A 22,984-nucleotide genomic window follows, 5' to 3' on the forward strand; every position below is an offset into this window, starting at 1 on the left:
CCTGTGCTTTTCTGGCTCTGGGGTCACAGCAGGGAGGTGAACAAAAGCTGTCAGAAATCCTTGCCCCCTGTGGACCTGTCTGACAACCAAGGTGAGACCAGTGAGGGTCCCAGCAGCAAGGAGAGGGCACCTCACATTAGGGTACCGTGGGAGAACTAATGAAGATAGGGACAGATCAGGAAAACCACATGGGACAGCTCAGAAGACCAGGGTAACAACAGGGCTGTTACCACCTACAGGGTGGATGGCTGAGGGAAGGGAACCCAAGAGAAGAAAATGGTAAGAAAGGCTGTCATGAGAGAAACCCTGAATTTGATGGAGGGATGTAAGCACCCGCACACTCACCCCAGGCTATTCCACAGTCACCACAGGCTGCCCCCACAGTCACCCCAGGCTGCCCCCACACTCACCCCAGGCTGCTCCCACAGTCACCCCAGGCTATTCCACAGTCACCCAGGCTGCCCCCACACTCACCCAGGCTGCCCTCACGCTTACCCAGGCTGCCCCCACCGTCACCCCAGGCTGCTCCCACAGTCACCCCAGGCTCCCCACAGTCACCCCAGGCTGCTCCCACAGTCACCCCAGGCTCCCCACAGTCACCCCAGGCTGCTCCCACAGTCACCCCTGGCTCCCCACAGTCACCCCAGGCTGCTCCCACAGTCACCCCAGGCTCCCCACAGTCACCCCAGGCTCCCCCACAGTCACCCAAGAATCCCACAGGCAATAAATAGCTAACCTTACTCTCCTCCCCACTGGACCCCCTGGGAGTGCCTTGGTAACCAAACTGAAGCAAATGACAATGCAAAAGAGCCCTTGGCTGCAAAGGCTGAGCACTGGGCAGTAGACATGGGGGGATTGGGGGGAGGTTCCTGGAGGGGCAAACAGAAGATGTTGGGCACCAGGAAGAAAGAATGAGTGGCCTGGCACCCTGGGCCTCGGCTCCAGGCAGCTGACTCAAGGCCAGGCAGTCTGTAGACAATGGCAGTCCAAGGGGAATCTGGGAATTTTTCTATCTTCAAGCCACCCAGGGAGCCAGGCTCAGCCATTCCCAGCCTGAGAGCTGATGAGGAGACCAAGGTAAGTCAGGCTCAGTCTCAGCGGTTGGGGTTCAATGGGTCCAAGTATCCTAAACTAAAGTCTGGCCTAACCCCAGACCTGAACCACATCAAAGTTCGATTATTCAGCAAATAGTCACTTCCTGGCCCCACCCACCCTGGGAATGCTAGCCATGCCCAGGAGCCAGCAGAGGCCTGAAACAGGCCCAGAGGATGTGCCCAGGGAGCTGTGGCCCTCAGCCTGGGTTCCCAATGGAACCCCAACCCACCTATTAGGAATATTGCTTTTACAAGGTTCTGCTAAGGAAATGAGACTCAAAAATTAAGTGACTCATCTTAGGTAACTAGCTAGCTAATTAATTGCCGATCTGGTAGAATCCAGTTGTTTTGAAGTGCAGTCCATATTTTAGAAACACTTGCTTTCTCAGGTCAATGAAAAGACTCCGGGAAGCTTCACCATGTGAACATCGCGTCCGCCCCTTGACAACCGGAGCCCAGCAGCTCTTCCTCTTCTTCATGCCTCACAAATATCCTTGTTTCCTCCTTTTTTTCCACTCTCGCCCTTAGCAACCGCACTAGGCCCTGCAGCTTAATTTAGCCACAGGTTCAGGCGCTCTCAGAACTCAGACCAGTACTGTAAGGTGTCTCCACATCTCACCTAGTCACGCCCATTCCTCCAACTCAATGAGTTTCTAATAAAACTCTGTCTTCTCCCTGGACAGTTCCCATCTAGGCTCTTATATCTCTTTAAAATATCTCTTACACTTTTTAGTTTTGAAATAATTATACTAGTAAATCCACAAGAAGTCACAAAGACAGTACAGAGAAGTGTTGTGCATGGCTCACCCAGTTTCCCTCAATGGTTACAGCTCTGTAGGACGGCATCAAAACCAGGAAGCCGGCTAGGATGCCGTGTATGTGCGCATTCTGTGCATGTCATCACTCGTGTAGATTCCTACAACCACCACCAACCGGAATACAGAGCTGTTCCAACAACACAGAGATCTGCCTGTGCTGCCTTTTATAGTCACGCCCACCTTCCTCACCTCCCTGTCCCTAACTCCTAGCAACCACGAAACTGGTCTCCATTTCTATAGCTTTGCTGAGAGTGTTATTCAAATGGAGCCATACCGTGTGTGATCTGAGACTGGCCTTTGTTTTCCATGGAGGAGCCACTCAGGACAATGCCCCTGGGAACCATCCACCAGGTCCCCTACATCATCAGTTCATTTCCTTTAATTGCTGAGTCGTAACAGCGCTTGGTTTCAGTGATTTTTTTATATTGTTTTTTAGACTCCTTGTCATTTATTTCTGCTCTAATTATTATTATTTCCTTCCTTCTACTTACTTGGCTTTTCTTGTTCTCTTTCAAGTTCTTTAAATGGTTTATTATTACTTTTTTTCTGTTTTTTTTTGAGGTAGGCCTATAATTCTATGAACTTCCTTCTTGGGATTGCTTTTGCTATGTCCAGTGATTTTGTTGTGTGTTCATTTTAATTGGTTTCCAGGAAGTTTTTTATTTCTTTCTTGATCTCATTGGTAAACCATTCCTTTTTTAATACTATGCTATTTAGCCTCTATATGTTTGGATGTTTTTTGAGTGTTTTTACTAGTTCATTTAATTTCATTCCATCATGATCTGAGAAGATGCTTAATATGATTTCAAAATTCTTGAATTTGTAGAGACTTATTTTATGTCCTAACCCATGGTCTATGTTTGAGAATGGCCATGTGTACTTGAGAAGAATGTATTTTCTACAGCTATGTGGACAAAAGGGGCCACACGCTGACCTGACAAGCTCAGGGAAGGCCTGCGTGGCAGCCTAGCAGACTCAGAGACCTAAAATAACCACAAAGGATGGTCTGAAATTAAACTTCAACTAAAAGCAGTTATGGTGGGCAGTTATGTCCTAGGCCAGTATCTTCACTGACAAGATCAACTTTGATCCTTACTGAGCCCATTTGCCTTTTTGCCTCTAAGATAACATACCCTTGAAATGTCTGGGTAACTTGTAACTTCCCTTTTTCTGGAGCACAACCAAATGTTCTGGGCTCCAGGACAGATACTACAAATTCCTTCATTGTCATGTTAATTGATCCTGCACCCACCTAAGTATGTGTCCATCATTTTACTTTTTATCCTATCCTAGAGGTTTCCCCGCTTCGCTTAATCCCACCTCCTTAAATCTGTCACCAATGAATTTCATGTAACCCACCTATGTCCCTCCTTTGATTGCAACGTATAAATACAATTGTACCCGCCATTCTTTGGAGCACTATCTCAATTCGTTGAGGTTCTGCTTCCCGGCATATGTCGACAGTTTGGCTCAAATAAACTCACAAAAATTCTTTACAGGTTTCAATGGTTTTTTTTACGTTAACAGCTATGAGGTGAAATGTTCTATACATGTCAATTAAATCCATCTGATCCAGTGTGTCCTTTAGAGTCACTGTTTTCTTGTTAATTTTTTTTGTCTGGAAGATCTATCCAGTGAAGTCAATGGAGTGTTAAAGTCCCCTTCTATGACTGTATTGCTGTTAACCTCTCCCTTACATCCTTCAGAAGTTTTTTTTTTTTATATATTTAGGTGTCCCAATATTGGTTGCATATATGTTTACCAGGGTTATACCCTCTTGTTGGATCAATCCCTTTAGTATTATGTAGTGACCTTTATGTATGAGTGATTTTTTTCTACCATGACTTCTAATTCACTGATCTGATCCTCACCTTCCCCTAATCTGCTGTGTATTCCTTCCACCGTGTTCTTTATTAGTGCTATGCCATTCTTCATAGTTACTATACCTCTTCTCATGTTGTTCAGTATTTTTGTCATTATTCTGAACTCTATGTCTGATAAATTTCTTATCTCCATTTCATTAGCTCTTCTTCTGGAGGAATTCTCTTGTTCTTTCATTTGCAGCTTGTTATTTTGTCTCCATGTTTGGCTCCTGTTTGGGTTTGTGGCTTTGTATTAGGTATATCTACTACACCTCCCGATCTTTAGTGCAGGACAGTGTCGGATGTTTCTGACTGACTCGAGTACCCTGTTTGGAGCTATCGGCAATCCACAGCGTGTGGCTCCCTCTGCTGGGGCTGGGTGCCTTTTGGAAGGACCAAGATGTGCACAAGGTATGCTTTTCCTACTCTTGAGCCCAGAATTAGATCAGAGAAGGACTCAAAGCCTCCAAAGATGTGCCTCTGCCTGTAGTCTGATTGTTATTCAGTCTCGATTAGCCTTAGGCTATTGATCACAGGGTGGGGTGAGACATTTTCCAATAGAATGGGACAATTGCTATTGCCTGCAGGCTGACTGTTATTCTCAGTCTCTTAATGGGCCTCAGAAATGCCACAGGGTGGAGCAAGGTGCTTTACAGTAGGTGGGACACCTCCCTTCCCCCCAGGCAAAAAGCACGTGGAATAGCAAAAGTTTGCCTGAGAAAGATGTCTTCTGCAGTATGAGGGAATGACCAGCATGGGAAACCAGGGTGTGTGCCTTCCAAGCTCTAACCCCAGAGTCCCCAACCCTGGCTTCTGCTAACACAACTCCAGTCCACTCTGCCCTACCTCTTCTGGAGCCCAAGGTGAATGGCTGCATAGGAAATTTTGTGCATTGGCCCTTTAAGAGGGTGCCTGCCTTTCCAGCTGTCTCTCCTTGGCAGACAGCAACCCTGCTGCGTTTCACAGCCTGATGTTCTATGGGTATCTTTCTCAGTTCTGGTGCTCTGGGCTGGGGAGCTCAGCTTAGGGTTTAAACCCCAGAGTTCTCCGTGGGAACCCCCCACATCTATAATATCCCTTTGGAGCTTCATATGCTGTCTGTGGGAGTCCGGCTAGTCCTTTAATGCCTCTGCACTTCCTACTAGTCTCTTTGTAGTCTCTACTTTCCATTCTTGGTTATGAGGGTTCTCTCCAGCTAGTCTTCAGTTGATTATTCAGGATGGTTTTTCTATATTTTAGCTTTAATTCTAGTTTTGTCTTGGGAGTGTGTCAGTGCAGCTTACACTTACTGTGCCGCCATTTTGGAATCATCAATTTTTAATTTTTTGGTGGAATTTCAATATTATTTTACCTAGTGGCTACACCAGTCTGCATTCCCACCAGCAGTGAACTAGAGTTTCTTTTTCTCCACATCTTCACCAGCACTTGTTGATTGTTGACTTACTGATGGTAGCCATTTTGGCAGATGTGAGGTGATACCTCAATATAGATTTTATTTGCATCTCTCTGATGATTAGCGATGTTGACCATTTTTTCATATGTCTATTGGAGATCTGTATGTCCTCTTTGGAGAAGTGTCTATTCAGGTCTTTTGCCCATTTTAAAATTGGATTTTTTGTCTTCCTGGTGTTGAGTTATATGAGTTCTTTATATTTTCTGGAAATTAACTCCTTATCAGATGCATCACTGGAGAATATGTTTTCCCATACAGTGGAACCCTATATTTTTTAAATGGAATTATCTTTCATATCTGGCTTCCCCACTTCCTTCCATTGTCAATATTGAAGCAATATATGAAGATTTTACCTCTTAATACACCTGGAATGAAAAGAATGATTCTTTCCATGTTCCATACTTTTGACATGTTCAGAATATCACTATCCCTTGCTTGAATTATTTAAATGGCTTCTTAATTAGTCTTTATTTTTTTATTTTGTTTTATTGCTTAAAGTATTACAAAGAGTAGTACATATGTCTCCTTTTTTCCCCCTTGACCTTCTACCGGCCTCTCCTACCCCCCAGTATCTTGTGTCCATTGGTTATGCTTATATGCATGCATACAAGTCCTTTGGTTGATCTCTTACCTCCCTCCCCCCATTCCTCCCCAGCCTTCCCGCTGTAGTTTGACAGTCTGTTCAATGCTGCTCTGCCTCTGTATCTATTTTTGTTCATTAGTTTATAATGGTCTTTATTATCCATAAATGAGTGAGATCATGTGGTATTTTTCTTTCATTGACTGGCTTATTTCACTTAGCATAATGCTCTTCAGTTCAATCCATGCTGTGGCAAATGGGTAAGTATTCCATTGTGTAGATGTACCAGTTTTCTAATCCATTAATCTGTTGATGAGCATTTAGGCTGTTTCCAAATCTTAGCTATGGTAAATTGTGCTGCTATGAACATAGGGGTGCATATATCCTTTCTGATTGGTGTTTCTGGTTTCTTGGGATATATTCCTAGAAGTGGGATCACTGGGTCAAATGGAAGTTCCATTTTTAACTTTTTGAGGAAACTCCATACTGTCTTTGAGGAAACTCCACCAGTCTGCATTCCCACCAGCAGTGCAGGAGGGTTCCTTTTTCTCCACATCCTCTCCAGCACTTGTCATTTCTTGATTTGTTGATGATAGCCATTCTGACAGGTGTGAGATAGTACCTCATTGTTGTTTTAATTCACATCTCTTGGATGATTAATGACTTTGAGCATGTTTTCATATGTTTCTTGGCTTTCTGACTATCCTCTTTCAAAAAGTGTCTATTTAGGTCCTTTGCCCATTTTTTGATTGGATTGTTTATCTTCCTTTTGTTAAGTTGTACGAGTTCCCTATAAATGTTGAAGATTAAACCTTTATTGGTGATAACATTGGCAAATATATTCTTCCATGCAGTGGGCTTTCTTGTTGTTTTGTTGATGGTTTCTTTTGCTGTACAAAAGCTTTTTTATTTTGATATAGTACCATTTGTTTATTTTCTCTTTAGTTTCCAGTGCCCTAGGAGCTGTATCCGTGAAGAAACTGCTTCAGCATATGTCTAAAATTTTGTTGCCTTTGGATTCCTCTAGTATTTTTATGGTTTCCCATCTTACATTTAAGTCCTTTATCCATTTTGAGTTTATTTTGTGTGTAGTGTAAGTAGGTGGCCTAGTTTCATTTTGTGCATTTATCTGTCCAATTTCCCAAACACCATTTATTGAAGAGTCTGTCTTGACTCCATTGCATGTTATTGCCTTCTTTGTCAAATATTAATTGAGCATAGTGGTTCAGGTCAATTTCTGGGTTCTCTATTCTATTCCATTGATCTATATGACTGTTCTTGTGCCAGTACAGTGGCTTGGTAATACAGCTTGATACCTGGTATTGAGATCCCTCCTACTTTGTTCTTCTTTCTCAGGATTGCTGCAGCTATTCGGGATCGTTTTTTATTCCAGATGAATTTTTGGAGAGTTCATTCTAGATCTGTGAAATATACCATTGGTATTTTAAAGGGGAGTGTGTTGAATTTATAGATTTCTTTGGGTAGTATGGACATTTTAATGATGTTGATTCTACCAATCCATGAACATGGTATGTTCTTCCATCTGTTTATGTCTTCCTCTATCTCTTTTTTCAACATCCTGTAGTTTTCTGAGTAGATGTCTTTTACCTCCTTAGTTAAGTTTATTCTTAGGTATCTTAATTTTTTTGTGCAATGATAAATGGGATTGTTTTTTTAATCTCTCTTTCTGTAAGTTCACTGTTGGTGTATAAAAATGCCATCAATTTCTTGGCATTAATTTTGTATCCTGCTATGTTGCTGAATTCATTTATTAATCCTAATAATTTTTGATGGAATCTTTAGGGTTTTGTATGTACAGTATCATGTCATCTGCGAATACTCACAATTTTACTTCTTCTTTTCCAATTTGAATACCTTTTATTTCTTCTTCTTGTCTGATTGCATTGGCTAGCACTTCCAGTACTATGTTGAACAGGAGTGGTGAAAGCGGGCATCCCTATTTTGTTCCTGTTCTTCAGGGAAATGGTTTTAGTTTTTGCCCATTGAGTATGTTGTTGTTTTTTCACATAAGGCTTTTATTATGTTGAAATAGGATCCTTCTATTCCCACTTTGCTGAGTGTTTTTATCAGAAAGGGGTGTTGGACTTTGTCAAATGCCTTTTCTGCATCAATCGATACAATTATGTGATTTTTGTCTCTCAATTTGTTTATATGGTGTAACACGTTTATTGATTTGCGGATATTGTTCTAGCCTTGCATCCCAGAAATAAATCCCACTTCTCATGGTGTATGATCTTTCTAATGTAATGCTGGATCCAGTTTGCTAGAATTTTGTTGAGGATTTTAGTATCTATGTTCATCAGGGATATTGGCCTGTAATTCTCTTTCTATTTTTATTGATTTTTTTTTTTTTTTTTTTTTTTTTTTTTTTTTTTTTTTTTTTTTTTTTTACAGAGAGGAAGGGAGAGGGATAGAGAGTTAGAAACATCGATGAGAGAGAAACATTGATCAACTGCCTCCTGCACCCCCCGCCCGCCTCCCACTGGGGATGTGCTCGCAACCGAGGCACATGCCCTTGACCGGAATTGAACCCGGGATCCCTGAGTCTGCAGGCAGAAGCTCTATCCACTGAGCCAAACCGGTTAGGGCTGTAATTCTCTTTCTTTGTGGTGTCTTTATCTGGTTTTGGGATTAGGGTAATGCTGGCTTCATAGAAAAAGCTTGGAATTGTGCTTTCCTCTTGCATTTTTTGGAATAGTCTGAGAAGGATTGGTTTTAGTTCTTCTTTGAATGTTCAGCAAAACTCCCCTGTGAAGCCTTCTGGTCCAGGGTTTTTGTTTGCTGGAAGCATTTTGATTACTGTTTCAATTTCATCAGTAGTTATCGGCCTACTCAGGTTTTTTGATTCTTCCTGATTGAGTTTTGGAAGCTTGTATTTTTCTAGGAATGTGTCCATTTTGTTGAAGTTGTCCACTTTGTTGGAATAGAGTTGTTCATAGTATTTTTTTACAATCCTTTGTATATTAGTGGGATCAATTGTTACTTCACCTCTTTCATTTCTGATTTTGTTTATTTGAGTCCTCTCTCTTTGCCTCTTGGTGAGCCTGGCTAGAGGTTCATCAATCTTGTTTATCCTTAGAAGAACCAGTTCTTGGTTTCATTGATCTTTTGTATTGTTTTTTTGTTCTCTATGTCATTTATTTCTGCTCTGATCTTTATTATCTCCTTCCTTCTGGATACTGTGGGCTTTTCTTGTTGCTCTCTTTCTAATTCTTTAAGTTGCAGGGTTAGGTAATTTATTACCATTTTTTCTTGTTTTTTTGAGGTACGCTTGTAGGTCTATGAACTTCCCTCTCAGGTCTGCTTTCACTGTGTCCCATAGATTTTGGATTGTTGTGTTTTCATTGTAATTTGTTTCCAAGGTGCTTTTTATTTCTTCTTTGATCTCTTTGGTAACCCAATCATTGTTTAATAGCATGCTATTTAGCCTCCAAGTATTTGATTTTTTCCCCCATTGTTTTTATTGTAGTTGATTTCTAGTTTGATGCCACTGTCATCTGAGAAGATGCTTGTTATGATTTCTATCCTCTTGAATTTGAAGAGACTTTGCCTATGTGATAATATGTGGTCTATCTTTGAAAATGTCCCATGTGCACTGGAGAAGAATGTATATTCTATGGCTTTGGGGTGAAATATTCTGAAAACTAGAGGCCCGGTGCACAAAAATTTGTGCACTGGGGGGGATGGGGGAGGCGTCCCTCAGCCTGGCCAGTGCCCTCTCACAGTCTGGGACCCCTCGGGAGATAACGACCTGCTGGCTTAGGCCTGCTCCCGAGTGACAGAGGGCAAGCCCAATCCCTGGGTGCAGCCCCTGGTCGGGCTCAGAGCAGGGCCAATTGGGGAGTTGGGGCGCCACCCCCTGTCATGCACAGAGCAGGGCGATCGGGAGGTTGTGATGCCACCCTCAGTCACGCTCAGGGTAGGGCTGATTGGGGAGTTGGGGCACCAACCCCTGTCACACTCAAGGCAGGGTCGATGGGGAGGTTGCGGCGCCACCCCCTGTCACGCACACAGCAGGGCCAATCAGGGGGTTGGGGCGCTGCCCTCTGTCACTCACAGAGCAGGGCCCACCAGGGGGTTGGGGAGCTCCCCCCTGCCACTCACAGAGTAGGGCCGATAGGGGAGTTGGGGCACCGCCCTCTGTCACAAACAGAGCAGGGCAGATCAGGGGGTTGGGGTGCTGCCCTCTATCACCCACAGAGCAGGGCCAATCAGGGGGTTGGGGTGCCGCCACTCTCACACTCAGGGCAGGGCCGATGGGGAGGTTAGGCTCTACCCTGTCACACACAGAGCAGGGCCCGTGGGGGTGGGGGGATTGGGGCACCGCACCCTGTCACACACAGAGCAGGGCCGATCAGGGGGTTGGGGCGCCGCACCCTGTCACACAGAACCACAGGGCGAACAGGGGGTTGGGGCGCTCCCTCGTATCAGGCACAGAGCAGGGCTGATCAGGAGGTTGGGGCACCGTCCCCTGTCACGAACAGAGCAGGGTGGATAGGGAGGTTGTGGCCCCGCCCCCTGTCACACACAGAGCCGCAGGGCAACCAGGGGGTTTGGGCGTTGCCCCCTGTCACGCTGATCCCGGTGCTGGGAGGTATATTACCCTTTTACTATATAGGATAGAGGGCTGGTGCATGGGTGGGGCTGGCTGGTTTGCCCTGAAGGGTGTCCTGGATCAGGGTGGGGGTCCCCAGTGGGGTGCCTGGCCAGCCTGGGTGAGGGGATGATGGCTGTTTGCAGCTGGTCACACACCCTTCAGGGTGGGGGGTCCCCAGTGGGGTGCCTGGCCAGTCTGGGTGAGGGGTTGAGGGCTGAAGCTCCCAACTGCTACTTTTCTTCTTTTTTCTTTTTTTTTATTCTGGGCCAGCTTTAGCTCTGAGGCTTGGCTCTAGCTCTGAGGCCTCTGCTGCTGAAAGCAGGTATCTGGTTTGTTTCGGTTCTATAATCGAAACTCTGTATCAACTCCAGCTCTGAGATCCCGGCTCGCTGAAAGCAGGTTTCTGGGGTTTTGTTTAGCTTCTATATTTGTTACAATGTTTCTTAAACTGCAAGGTCAGAGGCCGGCAAGGCAGGCGGGGAACGTTGGAGTCCTCCATCACTGAAGGAAGCAAGCCTCATGTTAGTTTCAAGCTGCCTGGCTGCCAGCCGCCATCTTGGCTGGCAGTTAATTTGCATATTGCCCTGATTAGCCAATGGGAAGGGTAGCGGTTGTACGCCAATTACCATGTTTCTCTTTTGTTAGATAAGACTAGAGGCCTGGTGCACAAAAATTTGTGCACTCGGGGCGGAGGGGGGTCCCTCAGCCCGGCCTGTGCCCTCTCGCAGTCTGGGACCCCTCGGGAGATAACGACCTGCTGGCTTACGCCTGCTCCCAGGTGACAGAGGGCAGGCCCAATTCCTGGGTGCAGCCCCTGGTCGGGCTCAGAGCAGGGCCAATTGGGGAGTTGGGGCGCCACCCCCTGTCATGCACAGAGCAGGGCGATCGGGAGGTTGTGATGCCACCCTCAGTCATGCTCAGGGTAGGGCCGATTGGGGGGTTGGGGCACCGCCCCCTGTCACACTCAAGGCAGGGTCGATGGGGAGGTTGCGGCACAACTCCTGTCACACACAGAGCAGGACCAATCAGGGGGTTGGGGCACTGCCCCCTGTCACGCACAGAGCAGGGCCCATCAGGGGGTTGGGGCGCTCCCCTCTATCACCCACAAAGCAGGGCTGATCAGGGGGTTGGGGCGCCGCCACTCTCACACTCAGGGCAGGGCCGATGGGGAGGTTAGGATCTACCCCATCACACACAGAGCAGGGCCTGTGGGGTGGGGGGGCTGGGGCGCCGCACCCTGTCACACACAGAGCAGGGCTGATCAGGGGGTTGGGGCGCCGCACCCTGTCACACACAGAGCCACAGGGCAATCAGGGGGTTGGGGAGCTCCCCCCATCAGGCACAGAGCAGGGCTGATCAGGGGGTTGGGGTGCCTTCCCCTGTCAGGAACAGAGCAGGGTGGATAGGGAGGTTGTGGCCCCGCCCCCTGTCACACACAGAGCTGCAGGGTGATCAGGGGGTTTGGGTGCTGCCCTCTGTCACACTGATCCCGGTGCTGGGAGGCCTCACGGCTCCGCTGTTCCCGGTGCTGGGAGGCATATTACCCTTTTACTATATAGGGTGGAGGCCTGGTGCATGGGTGGGTGCCGGCTGGTTTGCCCTGAAGGGTGTCCTGGATCAGGGTGGGGGTCCCCACTGGGGTGCCTGGCCAGCCTGGGTGAGGGGATGATGGCTGTTTGCAGCTGGTCACACACCCTTCAGGGTGGGGGGTCCCCAGTGGGGTGTCTGGCCAGTCTGGGTGAGGGGCTGAGGGCTGTTTTCAGGCTGGGGGTGACTGAAGCTCCCAACTGCTCCCTTTGTTCTTCCTTCTTTTTTTTATTCTGGGCCAGCTTTAGCTTTGAGGCTTGGCTCCAGCTTTTAGTCCTCCGCTGCTGAAAGTAGGTTTCTGGCCTTTGCTTACAATGTTGCGATCCTGCTGGCTGAAGCCCTGTGGACTAAAGCAGGTTTCTGGGGGTTTTTTTAGCTTCTATATTTGTTACATAGTTGCTTAGAGTTGCAGCTCAGAGGCCTGCAGCGGCAGGCGGGGAACGTTGGAGTCCTCCGTCACTGAAGGAAGCAAGCCTCATGTTAGTTTCAAGCTGCCTGGCTGCCGGCCGCCATCTTGGCTGGCAGTTAATTTGTATATTGCCCTGATTAGCCAATGGGAAGGGTAGCAGTTGTACGCCAATTACCATGTTTCTCTTTTATTAGATAGGATGTCAATTAAGTCCATCTGATCTAGTGAGTCATTTAGGATTGCTGTTTCCTTGTTGATTTTTTGTTTAGAGGATTTATCCAGTGGTGTCAGTGGGGTATTAAAGCCCCCTACTATGATTGTATTGCTATCAATCTCTCCCTTGATATCTTTCAGAAGTTGTTTTATGTATTTGGGTGCTCCTGTATTGGGTGCATATATGTTTACCAGAGTTATATCTTTTTGTTGGATCTGGTACCTCTTTTGTGAAGCGGCAGCTGAGGAGACTCCGGCGCTCATCCTGGACGATGAAAATCCCAAAGAACTCAAGACTGAGAACAACAATCATATTAATTTGAAGGTGGTGGGGCAGGATGGTTCTGCAGTGCAGTTTAAGATTCAGAGGCGCACACCCCTTAGTAAACTAATGAAAGCCTATTGTGAACGACAGGGTTTGTGAATGAGGCAGATCAGGTTCCAATTTGAGGAGCAGCCAATCAATGAAACAGACACACCTTCACAGTTGGAAATGGAGGATGAGGATACAACTGATGTGTTCCAGCAGCAGACGGGAGGTGTCTACTAAAAAGGGAGCCTGCTACTTTACTCCAGAACTCTGTTCCTCCAGACCAAGCAGACATTCTCAATTAGAAAACTGCAAGTTGGTTTCAACACATCTGACGACTACAGTATAGTTTTCTCTATTCTTTCGTTTTCCCCTTCCCCATTCCTTTATGGTACATAAAGTAACCGATGTATGTGCACAAGCATTTGCATTTTTTAAAACTAAATGGCCAATGGTGTGTTTTGATCTACATCAAATGGAGATGGGGTGGGGAAAAAATACTGGTTCTGTGAAAACACCCCCTTTCTCCATTAGTGGCGTGCTTACCCAGCTCCGATCTTTATATTCCAGCAAGTTATTTTGCTCTCACTGTTTAACAAAAAAAGAACAATATAAAAATTCTTGCATACCTTGTTTGATTGGAGAATTTTAATGTTTTTCATTTATCATTGAAAAACCAAGGACAATTTTATAACTTTTTTGTACACAGCTGTTACATGTAGGGCAATTTGAATTAAAGTAGGGATAAATTACTCTAAAATTATGAATCCTAGATAGTTTTCCCTTCAAGTCAAATGTCTTGTTGTTTAAATAAACTTCTTATTAAAAAAAAAAAAAAAGACTTCTTGGCTCCGTGGCCCAGGAAGGAGAGCAGGCTCATCTGGAACTCGCTTCATCAGGAACCAGGAAGTATGGCAGTGGAACATTTGTTTACTTGTAGAAAATGTAACAGTTTCAAGAGATTCTGTTCTGTTCTTGGCTTCCCTCAAAGTCCAGCGAAGGAAATTTTACATCTATCATGCTTGCCTTTAAGTTAATTTTGGAGACCCTCTAAGCAAAGCTCCCCTGCCTTTCATCAGATCTACCTGTCATATCTAATATGGACAGTTCATACTTTGGGATGTAGGTACTTTCTCTATAAGGCAAGCATGCCAAACTCGCGGCCAGAGGATGAGGCATACAGCCCACCAGCCGTGAGTTTGGCATGTTTGCGGTAAAGAGTGGGAGAGGTAGTGAAAGCATGAGAAGTCAGGGAAGCCCAGCTTGGTGTGGCTCAGTAGTTGAGCATCAGCCTATGAACCAGGAGTTCACAGTTCAATTCCCAGTCAGGGCACATGCCATGTTGCGGGCTCAATCCCCAGTAGGGGGCGTGCTGGAGGTAATTGATCAATGATTCTCTCTTATCATTGATTTTTCTCTCTCTCCCTCTCCCTTCCTCTCTATAAAATCAATAAAAACATAATTTAAAAAAAAGTTAGGGAAGAGAGAAACTGCTTGGATTTTAAGTCTTAGCTTTGCTGCTTACTAGCTATGCAAACTCTGAACAAATTATTTAACTTTTTTGTACCTCAGATTCCTCATTTTCAAAATGCATCTAATTATAGAACCTACAGAGAATCACATAAAAATGCTTGGCCACAACCAGAAACAAGAAATTATGAGGAAGGAAAAACAATCTCACATGTAAAGCCAAATATTGAACAAATATAGTAAATCACACATTTAAAAAGCTATTATGAAGGTTAAAAATGTATCAAACTCAACTGAAACTATAATAAGTAGGAGATATAAAACACAAAAAGATCTAAAATATTGCATCAATAACATAAAGAATGGAGGGTGGAGTAAAAATGTCATCCTTATAGGATATATTCAAACTTAAAAACCTAACAACATAAAATAAATATAGAATTATATACATAAACCTCATGGTTAGCACACAGCAAAAACCTACAAAAGCTGCACAAAGAATAAAGAGAGCCCAGCTGGTGTGGCTCAGTGGTTGAGCATCGACCTGTGAACCAGGAGGTCATGGTTCAATTCCGGGTCAGGCCACATGCCTAGATTGTGGGCTCAATCCCCACTGTGGGGTATCCAGGAGTCAGCTGATCAACAATTCTCTTTCATCATTGATGTTACATGTCTCTCTGCCTCTCCCCTCTCTATTCCTCTCTGAAATCAATAAAATACATTTTTTAAAAAAGAATAAAGAGAATGGAAGAAAACAAAGCACTAAAGAAAACCAGCAGACCACAAGCAAGGGAAGAGATCAAGAAAAGAAGAAAGAAAAAGAGAACTATAAAAACAACTCCCCAGAATTAAAAAAAAAAATAGCAAAAAGTACATACTTATCAATAATTATTTTAAAAGTAAATGATTAAATTATCCAATAAAAAGATATAATGTAGTTGAATGCATTAAAATAATTTATTAGTATGCTGCATACAAGACTCACTTCAAATCAAAAGACACATACAAACTGAAAGTGAAGGAATGGCAAAAATATTTTATGCAACAGAAATGAAAGGAAAGCTCTGATAGTAATACTCGTATCAGACAAAATAGACTTTTAAACAAAGAAATGTGTAAAAAGGCAAAGAAAGACTACATAATTATAAAATGGTCAGTTCAAGAAGAGGATATAACTATCATAACTATCATATCCATGTACCCAACATAGGAGCACCTAATATATGAAACAGTTATTAATGGACATAAAGAGAGAAATCCATAGTAATACAATAATAGTAAGGGATCTTAATACCCTACTCACATCAATGATAAATCATCCAGACATAAAATTAATAAAAAATAATGACTTTAAATATTACATTAAATCAGATCAACTTAGCATATCCATAGCACATTTCATCTTAAAAACTGCAGAATATACTTTTTTCAACTGCACATGAAACATTCTATAGCATAAATCACAAGCCTCAATAAATTAAATTTCAATCAAGAAGACTGAAATCATATCCAGCATGTTTTCTGACCATAATGCGTGAAACTAGAAATCAACTACAGGAAGAAAACTGGAAAAAATCTACAAATATGTGTAGAAAAAAAACAACATGATACTAAACAACCCATGGATCAAAGAGGAAATCAAATAGGAAATAAAAAATCTACCTTGAAACAAATGAAAACACTACTTTTCAAAATTTATGGTATGTAGCAAAAGCAGTTCTAAAAAGGAAGTTCATAGTTATACAGGCCTACCTCAAGAAACAGGAAAAATCCCAAGTAAACAATCTACTTTTCACCTGAAGGAATTATAAAAAGAAGAACAAACAAAACCCAAAGTAAATGTAAGGGAGAAAATAGGATCAAAGTGGAAATCAAAATATAGAAATTTTAAAAACAACATAAAAGATCAATACAATTAAGATTCTTTGAAAAGACAAACAGAATCAACAAATCTTTAGCCAAACTCATCAAGAAAAAAGAGTCCAAATAAATAAAATCATAAATAAAAGAGAAGTTACAAATGATACCACAGAAATACAAAGAATACTAAAAAATACTACAAACAATTATATGGCAACCAATTTGTTAACCTAGAAGAAATGGATACGTTCTGGAAGTATGTAACCTTCCAAGAATGAACCATGGAGAAATACAAAATCTAAACAGACCATTTACGAGCAATGAAATTGAAACAGTAATAATGTTTTAAAAAGACTCCCAACAAATAAAAGTCTAGGGCCAGACAACTTCACAGCTCTGTTCTACCAAAAATTTAAAGAAGAAAGAATGCCGATTCTTCTTAAATTATTTCAAAAAAGTGAAGAGAAAGGAGTGCTTCCAAACTCATTCTATGAAGCCAGCATTACCTTGATACAGGCAAAAACATTACAAAAAAATTACAAGTCAATATCCTTGATGAACATATACAAAAATTATTGAAAAAATGTTAGCAAACTGATTCAACAAACATTAAAAGCATTTTACACCATGATCAAGTGGGATTTATCATCACAGGGATGCAAGTATGGTTCAATGTCTATAAATCAATCAACATGACATACATCATGTTAACAAAATAAAGGATTGAAACTTCTGGTCAAGATGGCAGTAAATAAATGTGGTACTCACATCCTCCCACAACACAACAAAATACACCTCAACTACAGAACAAGCATCATTCAGAACTACCTGGAATTTAGCTGAATGGAAGTCCTACAACTAGGGATTTAAAGAAGCCACATTGAGACTGGTAGGAGGGGCGGATACATGGAACAGGCTGGTTCCACACTCACAAGTTGTAGATAACAATCAGGAGGGATCGGCTGCAAAGATCTCTCCTGAGAAGTGAGGGGTCCCAGCCCATGTGAGGCCCCCAAGCCCAGGGTTCCAGAGACAGGAAGAGAAGTCCCCATAACTTCTGTCTGTAAAAACAGACGGGCATTGTGGCTGAGATGGAGGGCTGCTAGAGTCACAGGCAGTTCCCTTTCAAGAGCCCACACAAAGATTTACTCAGACTTTCTTCCTCTGAGCTCCAGCACTGGAGCAGCAGCTTGAAAGGACCCAGGGGCATACAGATAGGAATTGAATTGTCTGGCATCAGGTTGAGAGCTGGTGGGCAGCTTTCTGCCAGACAAAAATGCTAGCAGAGGCCATTGTTCCTTTTCTGAGAACCCCTCAACAGAGCCAGCAGTTGGATGCCATATCTAAATCTCCATTAATCTGACTCACAATGTTTACCCAACCCTGGTGATTCCCTACCCAACTTCCCCACCCAAACTGTTTCCGGTGGCTTTTCCATACAAATGACCTCTTTTGCATCATGCTATGGACTTTTCTAAAATTTCTCAAACAAGCAGCATCTGGCCTCTATGTACACTGTACTTCTTGCTAAGTGACCCCAGACTCAACATCAGCAGCAGTCCACCTTGGTTCATAGCTTGACCTCTCCTGGGCACTCCAAGCCCAACACAAATAGCAGCCATCTGAAGATCATTCTGTAGCTCGTGTTGGGTGGCCTGAGGCAGGGCACACGTGGTGGCTGACCTTGCACCTCCTTGGAGGCCCCAGAGGCAGTGCATTGGTGGATAGCTTCAGCCCAGGCTGGATTACAACCCTACCACCTCCATGAGTGGCACACTCAAGGCGTGGACTTGGTGAGCACCAAAGCCAAAATGAAGCAAGACCTGCTTCATGGGGTCTACTCCTACACAGCAACTCTTCTGCTATAGTTGTGGCCAGTTCCCACAGCCAGTTGGCCTGGGGTTCAATTCCTCCCAGTGACACCAACAGCAATCAAGACTCAACTATAACAAGACAGTGCACACAGCCCACACAGGGGCACACCTGGAGCACTGAGCTCAGGTGACAAAGGAGGCTGCACTACTGGGCCCTATGCAAGGTCACTCTACCAAGCCTAGAAGATATAGCAGCTCTACCTAATAGATAGAAACAAACACACGGAAGCAACCACGATGCAGAGGCAAAGAAACAGGTCCCAAAAGAAAGAAGAGAAGAAATCTTCAGAAAAAGAGCTAAATTAAATGGAGCCAAGCAAACTACCAGATACAGAGTTCAAAACAATGGTCATAAGGATGCACAAGGAACTTAGTGGTAACTTTAAGGAACTTAGCGAGAATTTCAACAGCATGAAAAATGATATCTATAATAATGAAAGTGTAATGTGCTAATTAGACAGGATGTCCTTCTGAACAACCTTCCAGACAAAGCCGTGGCGGCAGGGGCCAAGGTGGCTGTTGCAGCAGCAGGGGCCGAGCCCCTTGCACAAATTTCATGCATCAGGCCTCTAGTAGAAACCATAAAAAAGAATCAGTCAGAAATAAAGGATACACGTATTGAAATGAAGAATAATTTAGAGGAATCCAACAGTAGAGCAGATGAAGCCAAGAATTAAATCAGCAATTTGGAATATAAAAAAAGCAAAAAACACCCAATCAGAACAGCAAAAAGAAAAAAGAATTAAAAAAATGAAGACAGTATAAGGAGCCACTGGGGCAACTTCAGGCATATCAACATTTGCATCATGTGGGTACTGGAAGGAGAAGAGATGGGGAAAGAAATTGAAAACCTTTTTGAAAAAAATAATGTCAGGAAATTTCCCTAAACTGGTGAAGGAAATAGACATACAAGTCCAGGAAGCACAGAGTCCCAAACAAAATGAACTCAAAGAGGCCCACTCCAAGACACATCATAATTAACACATTGTTTGCGGGTAGTTTTTATCGAGTGCTAACAGGTGGCGCGGGCCATTTTTGCTAATTTTTTGCGCAAATGGCAACAATCAGTAAAATTACGATAACTTTAGTTTACGTATTTATACGTTACCCGCATTCTACTGCTAGTCTATAAAAAACGTATTAATACGTGTCCCGCGCTCTACTGCCAGTCAATGTAAAATGTATAAGTAAAACGTATAAATATGTTTCCCGCATACAATGTGTTAAAATGCAAAAGGTTAAAGACAAAGAGAGACTCTTAAAAAGAAGCAAGAGAAAAGCAGTTAGTTACCTACAAGGGAGCTCTCATAAGAGTGTCAGGTGATTTCTCAACAGAAACTTTGCAGGCTGGAAGAGAGTGGCAAGAAATATTCAAAGTGATGAAAAGCAAGGACCTACAACCAAAATTACTCAATCCAACAAAGCTATCATTTAGAATTGAAGGACATACAAAGAGCTTCTCACATAAGAAAAAGTTAAAGGAGTTAGTTCATCATCATCAAATAAGTATTACATGAAATGTCAAAGGGTCTTCTTTAAGAAGAAGGAAAAAAGATCAAAAAATGAAAAATAAAATGGCAAGAAACACATATCTATCAACAATTAAATCTAAAAAACAAAATAAATTAATAAGCAAAACATAAATAGATTTATAGGTACAGAGAACATTTTGACAGTTGCTAGATAGGAGGGTGTTGGGGAGATGGGTGAAAGGGTAAGTGATTAAAAAGTAAAAATTGGTTGTTATAGAACAGTCATGGGGATGTAAAGTACAGCATAGGATTTATAATTAATAATCTACATATATAAAAGCCTAAGTGACCGGCCAGTAGCTATGATGTGCACTGACCACTAGAGAGCAGACACTCAATGCAGGAACTGCCAAACTGTGGTCACTTGGCACCTGGAACCAGAGAGGAGGGAGCCTGCTTCCAGGGTGCATCACCCGAGAACTGTCCTCTCACAATCTGGGATCCCTCGGGGGATGTCGGAGAGCTGGTTTTGGCCCGATCCTCACAGGCCAGGCCAGGGGACCCTACTGGTGCACGAATCTGTGCACCAGGCCTCTAATATTCTAATTACTATGTATGGTGTCAGATGGGTATGAGATTTCTTGGGATGATCACTTAGTAAGTTTTATAATGTCTAATCATGAGAGCGTATGCCTGAAACTAATAGAATATTGTATGTCAATTGTAATTGAAAAATTAAAAAATGATTAAATAAGTAAATAAATAAAGAATAGAAACAATATAATCATCTCAATAGATGCAGAAAAAACATTCGACCAAGTTCAACATCCTTTTATGGTAAAAACTCTCAACCAAATAGATATAGAAGGAGCATATCTCAACATAATAGAGGCTATATATAACAAACCCACAGCTAATAGCATACTTAATGCTTAAAAGCTGAAAGCTTTTCCTCCAAAATTAGGAACAAGCCAAGGATGCTCACGATCACCACTTCTATTCAACACAATATTGGAAGACCTAGCCATAGCAACCAGACAACAAAAGAAAGAAAAGGCATACAAATTGGAAAGGAAAAAGTAGAACTCTCATTATTTGCAGATGACATAATATTATTTATAGAAAACCCTAAGGACTACACCAGAAAACTATTAGAACTAATAAATGAATTCAGTAAAGTTTCAAGACACAGAAGCAATATACAGAAATATGTTGCATTTCTATACACCAATAACAAATGATAAGAAAACAATCTCATTTATAATTGCACCAAAAAAGCATAAAATACATAGGAATAATTTTAACCAAAGAGATAAAAGACCTTTACTCTGAAAACTATAAAACATTGAAGAAAATACAAAATAAATAAAAAGCTATACCTTGCTCATGGATTGGAAGGATTAATATTGTCAAATTGTCCTTATTACCTAAAGCAATTACAGATTCAGTGCAATCCCTAACAAAATACAAATAGCATTCTTCTCATAATTAGAGCAACTAATCCTAAAGTTTATAGAGAACTACAAAATATTCCAAATAGCCAAAGCAATCTTGAGAAAGAATACAGTGGGAGGTATCAAACTAATCAAAGTACACTATAAAGCTACAATAATCAAAGCAGTATGGTTCTGGCATAAAAACAGATATACAGGAGCAGATGCATAGAATGGAAGATAATAGAGAGCCAGAATTAAATCCTTACTTATATGATCAATTAGTCTATGACAAAGGAGGCAAGGATATACAATTGGTAAAGACAGTCTCTTCAATAAGTAGCCTTGGGAAAACTGGGCAGATACATAAAAAAAAGTACATTGGGGCACTTTCTTACACCATATACAAAAATAAAACTCAAGTGTATTAAAGACTTAAATGTAAGAACTGAAACCATAAAACTTTTAAAAGAAACCATAGGCAGTAAACTCTTTGACATTGCTCTTAGTAATATCTTTTTGGATAGGTCTCATCAGGCCAGGGAAATAAAAGGAAAAATAAAAAAATGGGATTACAACAAACTAAATATTTTTTTGCACAGTGAAGGAAACCATCAACAAAACAAAAAGAAAACCTAATGAATAGGAGATATTTGCAAATGATAGATCTTATAAGGGGTTAATATCTACACTATATAAGGAACTCATACAACTTAACACCAAAAATATAAATAATCCAATAAAAAAAAAAAGTCAGAGAACCTGAACAAATATTCCTTGACAAAGGACATACAGTTGGCCAACAGACATATAGAAAGAGGCTGAACATCACTAATTATTGGGGAAATGCAAATTAAAAAAATGAGATATCACCTCACACCTGTCGGAATGGCTATCATCAACAAATCAACAATAACAAGTGTTGGTGAGGATGTGCACTGCTGGCGGGACTGTAAACTGGTGAAGCTACTATAGAAACAGTATGGAGCTTCCTCAGAAAATTAACAGTAGAGCTGCCATACCACCCAGCAAATTCATTTGTGGGTATTTATCCGAGGAAAACAAAAGCACGAATTCAGAAAGATATATGCACCTCCATGTTCATTGCAGCATTATTTCCAATAGCCAAGATGTAGAAGCAGCCCACGTGCCCATCAATAAATGGATGATAAAGATGTGGTATATATAAATATACAGTAATTTGTTATTCAGCAATGAAAAAGAAGGAAATCTTACCCTTTGTGACAGCATGGATGGACCTAGAAGGTATTAAGCTAAGGGAAATTAGTCAGACAAAGACAAACACCATATTATTTCACCTATTTGGAATCTAAAAACAAAACAAACAGAGAAATAAACAACACAAAACAGAAACAGACCCTGAGATATAGAGAACAAGCTGATGGATGCCAGAGGGGAGAGGGGTGAAGGGAGAGGAATAAAAATTAAAAAGTAGTAAAGAAGACAAGATTAGGTTCTAGAACTAAACTTCTATGTACATTATATACACACACGAACATACATACATACACATATATTTAAAATAATGTAATGTATGAGTCTTATTTGTATCCTGACTCAAAGAAATCAAATTAAAAAGACATTAATGAGAAAAAAAAACCCCAAAAAAGACATTAATGATACAACTGGGGAAATTTGAGTAGTGTTGTGTATTTGATGATATTTAGGTGTTACATGTTATTTTTTTTAATGCTTGGAATTGTCTGTGGCACTCAGTAAATGTTAATTTTCAATGTTTTCCACCAAAGTGCCCTGAATAGTAGAACATTTATGAGGCCTGGTGAATACCCCAAATTAGCCTCTATTTGCTTGAAATTTCTTTGAAGCATCCTATATAATAAAGAGGTGATATGCAAATTAACCCTCACGCCCTCACAAGATGGCTGCCTATGACCAGGCCAGCAGGGGGG

The 22,984-nt window shown here is 42.1% G+C and overlaps 1 protein-coding gene across 1 annotated transcript in view; it reads left to right on the forward strand.

Moving 5' to 3' along the window:
- Positions 1-13,184, forward strand: part of LOC118679019 (small ubiquitin-related modifier 2-like) — a 42,216-nt gene extending 29,032 nt beyond the window's left edge. Inside the window, exons 2-3 of the mRNA XM_036355249.1 lie at positions 12,871-13,050; positions 13,108-13,184. Coding sequence (XP_036211142.1) covers positions 12,871-13,050; positions 13,108-13,184 — 257 coding nt within the window. The remainder of the gene's footprint in view (positions 1-12,870; positions 13,051-13,107) is intronic.
- Positions 13,185-22,984: the final 9,800 nt, after the last annotated feature.

The sequence above is a fragment of the Myotis myotis genome, unplaced genomic scaffold (assembly GCF_014108235.1).
Source record: "Myotis myotis isolate mMyoMyo1 unplaced genomic scaffold, mMyoMyo1.p scaffold_m19_p_22, whole genome shotgun sequence".
NCBI classification, from domain to species: Eukaryota; Metazoa; Chordata; class Mammalia; order Chiroptera; family Vespertilionidae; genus Myotis; species Myotis myotis.